Source organism: Condylura cristata, unplaced genomic scaffold, assembly GCF_000260355.1.
Source record: "Condylura cristata isolate star-nosed mole 26May11 unplaced genomic scaffold, ConCri1.0 scaffold00015, whole genome shotgun sequence".
Taxonomy (NCBI): Eukaryota; Metazoa; Chordata; class Mammalia; order Eulipotyphla; family Talpidae; genus Condylura; species Condylura cristata.
The window spans coordinates 4,604,444-4,615,051 of NW_004567116.1; the positions used below are offsets into that span (position 1 = coordinate 4,604,444).

The window sequence follows — 10,608 nt, forward strand, 5'->3', positions numbered from 1 at the left end:
GCCCAGGCCAGTGGGGTGTGCGAGGTGGGGGCGCCCAGGCCAGCGGGGTGTGCGAGGTGGGGGCACCCCAGGTGCCCCCTGGCAGTGCTGCACACAGGAATCCTGTGTCACGTTTCAGGGGGTCTATGACAACTCAAAATCCATTTAGAAGCAGCACATGGAAATTCCTTGCATTGTTCTTGCAGCTTCTCGGGGAGCAGAACGGTGCGGATGAATAAAAAAATTGTTAAAGGCGGAGGCTGAGGCCTGGGGCTTCGGGTGTCGGCAGAGGCTGCAAGAGGCAGCTGCTCTCACCTGAGAGCCAGGGTCACGGGGGGCTCACCTCAGCCCCGCTGCAGGCTCCGGTCCTCATGGGGAGCTGAGGAGGGACCTCGCCTGCACAGCCCTGCACCACGCCTTCTGCTCACGCAGGAGACCCCGAGGCGGGCGGCCGAGACCGTGGGCGCATCTGAGCTCTGCGCTACTCCAGCGCCTTCCACCTCAGCAGGGCCGACAGGGCCAGCCGAGAGCCAGCCACTTCTCCAGAGAGCCTAATTCTCCAGAGAGTGTTTGGTCTGGCTAAAGTAGGAGGGATGCAAGCTCCCCAGCCAAGTGGGGGTGCACTTGGCATGCCCCCCTCCTCTCCCTTGCAGCCCCACTCCAGGCACCCCTCCCAGAAGAGGTGAGCACCCAGCAAAAGGGTGCACTGGACTGTAAACGAGATGCACCTCCGGCCCCGGTTAGAAAGAGGCCGCTGGGGGTGGCGGGCGAGCAGAAGCGACCCTGTTCCCACTGTCGGCAAGCAGCTGTGGGCCCGAGCTCCCGACCGAGTCTGCTCTTCTGTACCGGACACGCCGGGCTGCGAGGACCCTGCGACTTCCACTCTGCGGCCTCCCTGACTCAGGGCTCCGTGGGCAGCTTCTGAACCGTACTCAGGTGAGGGTACTCAGGTGGGGCCCCTGAGATGCCTTGGGAAGCTCCACTCCCTGAGGCACGTCCTCCCCCACCCGCCCCCACACAGCCCAGCACAGACAGGCCTCCTCCGGCCCTGCCCAGCCTGCCCAGCCTGCCCGGGGGGCCCCGGCTTCGGCGGGGGCCTGGAAATGGACACGCTGGCCCTGTGTGCCTGCCACCTCCTGACACTCGGGGAAGCCCAGGGCACCCTCCCTCGCAGGGGACACTTCCCCATCATGGGGCCAGAGTCCAGTCTCTCCCAAGGGTCCCACAGCCTCCTCTTCAGTCCGTCAGCCCTACCCCCACCCAGGCTGGCCTCGCAGAGGCCTCTCGGCTGCCATCTTCAGGCAGGAGGCCGCAGGAGTCTTCAAAATGGCGGCGCTCTGTCCTCTGTCTCCTGAGCTCCTGCCTGGCCACCAGCCAGAAAAGTCGTGGCCACGGGGGTTCGTTAGCGCCTCCCCCCACCCAGGATCTGGAGTTTCCCCCAAGTACTTGAGAGCCAACATCTCATCGAGCCTTAGTCAGCCCTGGAGGCTTGGAGGCTGCCTCTGACCCTGCTGTACAGCCAGGGAAACTGAGGCTCAGAGTGGGCACACAGCTACACGATGGCTTCCGAGCCACACGCGCCTTCAAGGCTCTTTCCATGGCAGCCCTGCTCATGGCAGGTGAGGTGAGGTGACATGTCCGCAGAGCATGACAAAAGGTCCCCTTGCAGCCCAGACCCTGTCTGCTTTTCCAGGGTTAGGCAAGAACCTGGAAACCAAAAACCCAGCGAGAGACCTGGCAGCCAGGTCTGCCCCGTCAGGTCACGCTGCTCGTCCCTGGGCCCATGGCGTAATCAGTAAATGGGGGCAATGATTCATCCTTCCTGGGCAGGTCACGAGGGGAAGGCCGGTTATGAGTCGGCAAAGTGCTGCCTGGAGCCCGCAGCCTCCTGGCCGTCCGGCCCCGCAGCTGACACTTTCCGCTTCTCTGGCTCCTCACACGCCCCCCACACCCTCGGGGCTGCTCGGGACCACAGGGCTGGCAGAGAGGGGCACCCCTCTTGTGCCCTTGCCCCCCAGCCCCACCACAGACTTTTGCTCAAACGAATCCTTTGCCCTGAAAGGCCTGCCCCCTCTTTTAACTTTTACTCTTGAAACGGAAGACTCCCGAGAAGTTGCAAATACAGAGGCGCCCCAAGCGCCCACCGTCGGCTTCCCTTGATGGCGACATGGGGGCGGCGGGTCCAGCGGGCGGCCAGGAGTGCTGCAAATGGGCGCCCACCCCGCCGGTTTCCCGCGCTCGTGTTTTTTACAGCTCTCTCCCTGCCTAGGCGGTTTGCTTCTGCTCTTTGCCATCCTTCTTGAGGCGGAAGCCCTCTGTCCCCCGTGTCCACCCCGCCACGGCGGCGAGACCCCCTCTGGGAGGTCCAGATCCTGGGGGCAGTGCAGCCTCTGAAGGGGGATGTGGGCTTTACTGTCCTGCAGACGCTCAAACCCACCACCTGGGGCAAAATCCATCACTGTCTGAGCAGTTTCCCACCCATGAAAAGGGAGCAACTGCCCGGGGCCGGACGGCTGGCAGAGCTGGCTTGGAGGGGTAAGTCCCTGCGGTGGGCTCGTGGCGGCCAGCGTGGGGGCCACCCCGAGCCTGTGTTCACCTCCTGCACAGGCCCTCGGCGCTCAGTGCCACACCGCACCTGGCACACAGCAGGTGCTAGGTAAACATGGCGCTAGAGCCATGAACTTGTCCTTCAGCCTACCGCGGCCTTCAACGTCACCTTTGTCCCAGCTCTGGCAGACCCCTGGCTGACCAGTCACATTTGACCCCACTGTCTGTAAAAAGCCTTCTGGGGGGCCCAGGATCTTGGTGGCCCCCCAACACTGTCCTTGGATGCCTCACAAGTCTGGGGGTGCAACACGTGGGGGAGATGCTTGGATGGAGCCTCGAGGGGAGCCAGCGGGGGGTGGGGGCGCCTAAGTTCAAGTCCTGGCTCTTACTAGCTGCAGGCTTTGGACGGGTCTCAGCCTCACTAAACCTCGGTTTCCTTGTCTGTACAATGGGCTGTCGTGTGGGTGGGCGAGCTCATTGTGCAAAGAGCATCATGTTAACCGCCAGATCCTGTATTCGCATACACGAGGTCTTTGTCCTGGGTGTATAACCTTTACAAGCTATCATTTTTTAGCACGCTGGGCTCAAGCATTTTAGGTGCATGAGCTAAATTAACCTTCAGCCTTGGTGAGTTGGTGTTTTTATCTGTGCCGCGCAAACACACAGCTGCTAAGAAACCAGCCCTGGGCCGCGCAGGGCTGGGATCGGGAAGCCAAGTCTGCCTGACACGGAGCATGTAATTCCCCACACAGAAGCCGGCCGGCCATGCTGTATCACCCAGGGGCCCTCCGGACAGCCGGGCCTCTGCCCAAGGCCGCTGCCCTGCTCCACACGCACGAGGTCCGGAGAATACACAGAGAGGACAGGGTTTCCTGCTAGGCCTGGGGGTTCCGCTGGCCCGAGGAAGCAAGGCAACTGCCCGAGATGACCCGCCAGAGTGAGTTCGAGAAATCCTTTCCCACACGTTGCTCACGCTGCAGGGGTTCCTTCCCAGGGCTAATTGGGTGCCTGAGTTTGGGCCCCGTTTCCTATTTCAAGGCTCACCTGGAAAATCCAGGGGCTGCTTACGCGTCCTGACTCAGGCCCCCTCGCCCCGTGTCCTTCCTCTGAATCAGTGTTTCCAAAGTGTGGGGCCCACCCAGATGGAGAAATGATTGCGCTCACAGACGTGGCACTCCGTTCACTGAATTGCGGAAGAGAGGGTGTGCCCATAAGTGCCCTCCCAGCCTTGTGGGTCCTCGGGGGAGAGCTCCCCCGGACCGTCCTCACGCCTCGCTGACCCGGCCACCTCTGTGTGAGCAGGGGGAGCAGCACAGGCTCTGGCAGGCACTGAATGGCCGTGTTTTCTGTCCGTTCTGGCTCCTTCTGGCTCCCACCCTTCCCACCATCCAGGTAGCTGACACCGGCTTCATCTCCCAGGGAGCACTGCCAAGTTTTTTTTTTTTTTTTTCCAAAAAATAATGCATTTATACATTAAAATATCAACTAGGAAAGTAAATCATGAGGCAGGTGGCAGCTGTAGCAATCACTGGGGAGGGGCAGGAATGGGGGGCCCCAGAAGTGCCACTGGGGGTGACTGAGGAGTCGTGCTGAGGGTAGGTGAAGAGTCTGTGGCTAGGAAGGAGGTGGTGGACTCAGCCCCCGGGGGGCTGCTGCAGGGCCCAGCACCTGGCGTGGGTGTAGCTGGCGGTTTCACAGCTGTGGTCCAGGCCGGGGGGAAGGGGCCCTTTCCACCAGGTCCCAGGCGAAAGCCTCTGTTGAGACACCCACTTATCCTGTGTGTCCAGGGAGGAAGCTGATTCAGCCTCAGGGTCCCACAGCTGAGGGCCCGAGGGAACTCTGAGCCTTCCCAGAGCCAAGGGAAGCTGGTGTGGAGCTGGCCCACAGCCCAGGCAGCGTTTCTCACTCTGCCATCACTGCCTTTGGCTAAAAGTGCCGGCCGCAGGCCTCCCTGGTGACACACGGGCTTAACTCTCGGCACTATGAAGCTATTGCTCCTCACAGCTCCCCCGGCCTGGGAGCTGACCGCAGGGCACAGCCGACCTCTCCTGTCTCCCAGCTGCTCCCCTCAGCAGTGGATTTCATTAGATCTGCCTGTTCTGCTCCCCACTCTGTCTCTGGGGAATCCTCTCACTCGCCCCTCTCATACCTCTGGCCCGAACCCCAGCTCTTGTGTGCATAAATAAATAAAAAACTTGCCAGTGCTACAAGCTAAAAGCTGCCTGGTCCCCTGTCATCACTGCAGTCACCACCATGTAACTGTCTCCACCAGCCATTGACCTGAGACTAGAGCCAGAGCCAGCCAGAGAAATATGCAGACACCCGTCATACGCTATTTATCTATCCATGAGTCGCAGTCTTGCTAGGCAGGAAGAATGTGAATAAGAAAATAGACAAATAAACACCTGTTCAATTCAATCAAGTATAAAGCCCTTTGGGCGAGGACTGGTTTTGTATAAATCAGATCCAGAGGTGAGGGGGCCGCCCTAATGGAGGCATCGATCATAACTTAGATTTTGGCCAAATGACCAAAAGAGTTGACCTCTGCCCCTTGGGATGGAAACTTGAACCTGCTTGGGTAACCTGTCTCCTGCAGCGAGGTAAATGTTTAATCCTTGGTAAGTGATGTGGAAACCCAGAAAGACTAGAATTTAAACACATGAAGATGATATGATAAATAAAACATGGCAACATTGATACAGCAATGTTGGGCCAGTTCTGTGTGTTGGTGAATAAGCTTCTGTGTTGGGTCTCCAGTTTCTTTCTGATGTGACCTTGTAACTAAATAACTGCAACTTTAAGACGAACATTTAAGAGAATGTGACTATGTAAACACAATTAGAGGATTTAAAGTGAATTTAATGTTCACGTCTTTTAAAATTATTTACATCTGCAATATCCTTTGAAATCCTTGGAGAAGTCTTGCTTCTTAAGAAATATTGGAAGCACTTACAAGAAAATCAAATTCATTGATTTGTAAAGGCAGTGTAGCATAGGTAAGACTGTACTATGGAAAATAATGCGGCCACGTGTCATTTAAAAGTTTACAGTAGCTACATTTCAAAAAGCAAAAAGGAGTAGGCCCTGGATCAGCCTCTACATTGCAACAAAAATTTAGTTAACAATATATCCAAAATACTATTATTCTGACATGTAATTCATATAAAATTCATTAACGAGATATTTCACTTTCTTTTTGAGCATCTGTTTTCCTATGTATTTTACATTTCCTTAAGGCCTCTCGCTTTGGGCTACCAGGACTTGAATGCCTCGTTCCAGTGGCTGCTGTCTTAGACAGCGCAGATATAAGGGAATTTAATTAGCCACGTTTATAAGTGGTATTTGTTATTTAAGGAAGTTTCTTCGTTCAGTCTGGTTTGCTGAACTATTTAACAAAGGCATCTGAGAGTCATTGTTGAAAATTACCAGACTTCACAAAATGAGGTTTGTATATTAAACATTAAATCGATTTTTTAAAAATTGTTAATTTAAGAGACTTTTTATAAAAAACCACACAAATAGCCCTTTCATGCACAAAACAGCCCGCAAGGACCCCACCGCTGAGGTCCAGAGTCTGAGCCGCAACCTCCGCTCTGAGCCGCGGGAAAGGCCTGGTTCTTTGCTGCTGAGTCAGCGTCATGCCTGGACAAGACTTAGGGGTCCTTGGCCCAAAGCACCCCAGTCTCCTGGCAGGAAAATGAGGTCGCGAGCAGAAGGGGCACAGCCCAAGTGGGAATTAGCAATCGAACTCGGCGAAACCGGGTTTCCCCAGCCCATCCCATCCTCCCCATCAAGAACTTCTAGTTCCTTCTCTCAGCCTCCTCATCCCCATGTGGCTGGTCAGGAAACAGGCACAGACATGGGGTGAGGAGGGTGTGGACAAACTGGCCCTGGATCAGCCTCCAGGGAGCACCATAGGAAAGGGAAAAACATGGCTCCCAAGGGCTGGTCCCGCCCTGGTCCTTCTACGGCCCTGTGATGGGAAGCCCAGAGCCCAGCCCAGCCTGGGAAGCAGCCCAGGATGGAGGCCGAGACCCCAAACTGGAAAGGAGAGTGGGAGCGGGGAGGCCTGTCCAGCACCGAGGGGCTGCGGCCTGGCCCACCAGGCCCCAGGAGGCCTGACCGCAGCCAGGGCCCGGACCCGGCCCGACACCTTCTAGACGCACACACGGTTCTCTGGGTGAGGGCTGGGGACTCCCTCCTGGGCCTCATCCTCCCAGCAACCCCTCCCCCCCAGTTTGTTTCTTCTTTCTTTCTTTCCTTTTCTTTCCCTCCTTGGAGACCCCAGCCCCCTCCGCCAACGTGGTCTGAGGCAAGGGGGCAGGCAGAGGTGAGAGAGGTACAAGGCCCTGGGTGCCCACAGGCAGGGCGGACACAAGGCCAGCTGCCCGCGGTAGGCTGGCCTGGCCCCTCCAGGAGGCCTACTCCCGGGGGCGGCTCCTGGTTTTCCTGTCTGGAAAGCCTCCCCCCATCAGGTTTCTCATCCGCAGGAAGCCCCACCCGTGCCCCTCACAGGACTGGGGAGCACAGCATTCAGTGCCATCGAACCACAACACAAGGACCCGACTCCCATTCCATGCACTGTCAGCCCCTGCAAAGCCAGGAAGAAAACAACTGTTTGGGCCAGGCTGTCTCTATCGCCCCCCGTAACAAAGCGGGGTGGGGTGTCTTGCTGGCTCCAGGACCTTTATACTCTTGCTTTCCTGCTCTCACATATAGAAATCGCTTTTGGCTGCCATTTATTTATGTGCTTACCTTTACCCTTTACTTAGGGCAAATGACGTCAGTTTTCCATTGCCAATAGTGACATAAAGTTTCCTTTCCAAAGTAAATTTGCATCAGTAACAACACAGCTTCCTGACGTAAACACTGTAACTGCCCGGGGTGGAGACAGGGCAGTAGATGACCAGAAGGTCTGATGCGTAGGGACGCCTGGCAGAAGGGGCCGGAGCCCCAGAAGCTGCTGGAAGAGCAGAGAGGCCAAGCCAGCCTCCCGGGCAGGAGGCCTGCCCGTTCCTGCTTGGAGAAAATGCCTGAGCCAGCCCAGGTCATGAGGCCGCCGCACAGCTCCCCAAGACGCCCAGACGCCCCTCTGACGGGGCCTTCCGGGGCCCTCACACCAAACTGAAAGCACTTGGCATCAGCACGGCCAGAGTGCTCAGACGCCCGGCCTAGAATTCCATCTCCGCACCAGCTTCCCAGGCCCCCCAATTCCAGGGCAGGGTCTCGTTTGTCTCTGAGCCCCAGGCCAGCTCCTGCTAGCGTGGCCCTGGGCAAGCATCTGATGCACACAGCTGAGCACCCAACCCCCGGCCACCCCATGCCCAGCCAGGCGGCGAGGATGCCTTGGCACCCGGGGAATGAGGAGGGGCCCTCAGCAGCCCCTGCCCACGTTGCCCAAAACCACCCCGAAGTGCTGGCTCTGCCAGCGCCCGCAGTTCTCGACAGGCCGGGCTCCTGGGTTCTGTTTCGCATTCGCTCTGCGGTAGGAGGCCAGGCTCCTGCGCCCCGAGCCTCAGCTTTGGGGTCGCGGATAGGAGCTCAGGGCCCGTCCTCTCGGGAGGTGAGCGGTTCCTTCCCTGGGGTCTGCCGGACCCCCGAATGGGAGCGCTCCTGAGTCCATGGGGGAGGCACCTGGCCCGCAGACCCCAGACGCCCACAGGCCCTCACCCGCCGGGGTCCCCTCGGCCCTGTCCATGCCCTGATGCCCCCAGAGGCTCCTGACTGCCGCTGTCACACCAGGGCCCACCCTGCTGCCCATGCACAGTCTCGGCTAAAGGCCCCACCAGGGTGAGCGTGGGGAAACAAGCAGAAAGGGGTCCAGAGGCAGGCCCGGCCCCCCGCCCGCAGGAGAGAGCGCTACCTGAGAGGGCTTCCGTCAGCAAGCCCGCCGTGGCGAGGAAGAGCCACGCTGCCGGTGCCATCTCTGCTGCTGCTACGCGTGCCCGCTGGCAGGGCGCACCATCCTAGCGCCGGAGGGGGACGTGGCCTCGGGGTGCCGCCGCGCACCCCTTCTGGCCTTTGCTGCTCCTGTTCGCCTCTTTCTCTCGACTGCAGGAGAGCACGCCCCTGCACGCATGCGGCCCAGCCAGCCCTGCACTCAGCTCTGTGCTCTACTTGCGGTTTGGCCTCCAGGAAGGAGGCTGCTGTGGCGGGGCCTGGCGGGAGCAGGTGCGGCGGCTGGGAGCCCACCGGGCAGGGCCCAGCGGAGTCCGCGGGAGAGTGAGCCCCAGCGGACGCTCCCTCAGTGGGTGCCGGAGGGGCCCCCGCCTGGCGCCTTGCACGGACTCCTGCTGATTCGTGGGACTAAGCCCCCCAGCTTACCCTGCCCGTGGGTGCAGAGCTGGCTGGGAGAAGGAGGGCTTGGTCTACCTCTTCGGAGAGGGAGAGCCTCCCGCCTCCCCTCAGAGGAGCCCTAAGTCAGAAGGGCTGGCAGGTTAGGTGCCCTGCCTCCTAGCTGGGGCTGCCCCCCCAACATAGCACCCAGGGGTGCAGCTCCCGCCACGTCCATGTCCCGCACGGGGCATCCTCTCCCCGCTGGGAGCCTGGCACGCAGCTGGGCCCGGGAGTGTGAGTGGGATTTCAGCGGTGATGCCGGGAGGCCCCCAGGCAGAAGCGGGGCAGGGCAGGATTTAAGTTGTCCTGCCCAGAGGCTGGACACTGAGGACACTGGCCAGCCCAACTGGGGCCACTGGGAAGGAAGCAGGGTTGAGGGGCTCAGTCTGCTGCTGTGCTCCTGTGGCCACACCGCAGATGCTGACCGGTGCTGCGTGAGAATGAGGGAAGAGGTCACTTGTCCACGCAGAACCCTTGAAAGACCAGAGAAGCCTGGCTCCATCCTATTTCTCCCCTGTAGGACCCATCCCAGATTCACCTGCCCTGGCCTGGCACGCCCTGAGCCCCACGGGTCTTCCTCTCCCCACCTGGGGATTTCCCCACCAGATCTCTGTCCTCTGGGCCCTCGGTCATGAGGGCTCTGGTGCCCCAGGAGCCTGTGGGTGGAAAGACTGCCACAGCGAGGCTGCTCCCTGGTGGGGGGTTACAGGTAGCACAGGGGGTGGTCCAGCGTCTCCCCTGCAGGGTTCAATTCCATTCACCCTCAGGTGGAAAGATTGGGTGGGGCCAGGAACTCGGAAACAGGCTCCATGGCTCCAAGGGAGGACAGGAGCAACCTGCCCTCGAGGAGCAGAGCACGGGCTTCACAAAGACCAGTGACCAAACCCCAGGCCAGAGGAGGGCGAGGACAGCCAGAGGTCTGTTTCCAAGAGAAACATTCATTTGACTGGGGAGGGCAGCCTGATGGCAGCCTACATGAAAAATTCTCCAAAACGGCAAAATAAACCCCTATTTAAACATTTGTAGAGATGCATGGCTGGGATGGAACAAAACTAGGGTCATTTAGCAGAGCCCCAGCGTGAGAAGAGACGACCATCCCAGAGACGACCGAGAGCAGAGGCAGCCTCTGGTTCCAGGTGTCCACACTTCAGTGTAATGGGCCCAGACTAAGCCGAGACACTGAGCAAAGTGAAAAGCAAAATCGAAAGCAAAACAATCAAAACGACACCCGGTGGAAGAACAGGAGAGAAAGACCTTTCAAAGATAGGGGGCACCGATCTGGGAACCCAGGAATGTCAGCCCTGACAGCTGCCGACCCTTGCAGGCCTGTCAGTGGGTCTGGCTGGGGGTGACGCTCAAGGGACTACTTGGCAGAAAAGGCAGCACAATAAGCAAGCAGAAAGCAACAGAGAATTTAAAGTAGAAGGTGGTTCTCTAGACACTTGGGAGAAACAAATGTGAAAATCATCCCTGGACAAACTCATTGTAAAGTCAAAGAATTCCCAAGGGGAAAGTTCAGAGAACATAAGCTTGCGTGAAAAAAAAAAAATCATAAATCTCAGGACACAAGTGTATTAGAGCTCTCCAGGGAAACAAAGTTAGTAGAATATTGCACACATGATTTCGTATAAGGAATCGATGCACGTGATTTTGGAGACTAAGAAGTCCCAGGATCTTAGCCCATAAGGTGGGTCCTCAGGGGAGCTGCAGTCTAAGCCTGGAGGCTGAGAGCCAGGAGAGCAGGGG

At 58.4% G+C, this 10,608-nt stretch overlaps 1 protein-coding gene across 1 annotated transcript in view; it reads right to left on the reverse strand.

Annotated features, from left to right (window-relative positions):
• The window catches only part of CD6 (CD6 molecule), a 34,114-nt gene extending 25,664 nt beyond the window's left edge, over positions 1 to 8,450 (reverse strand). The window contains exon 1 of the mRNA XM_004683393.2: positions 8,390 to 8,450. Coding sequence (XP_004683450.2) covers positions 8,390 to 8,450 — 61 coding nt within the window. The remainder of the gene's footprint in view (positions 1 to 8,389) is intronic.
• Between the last annotated feature and the right edge of the window lie 2,158 nt (positions 8,451 to 10,608).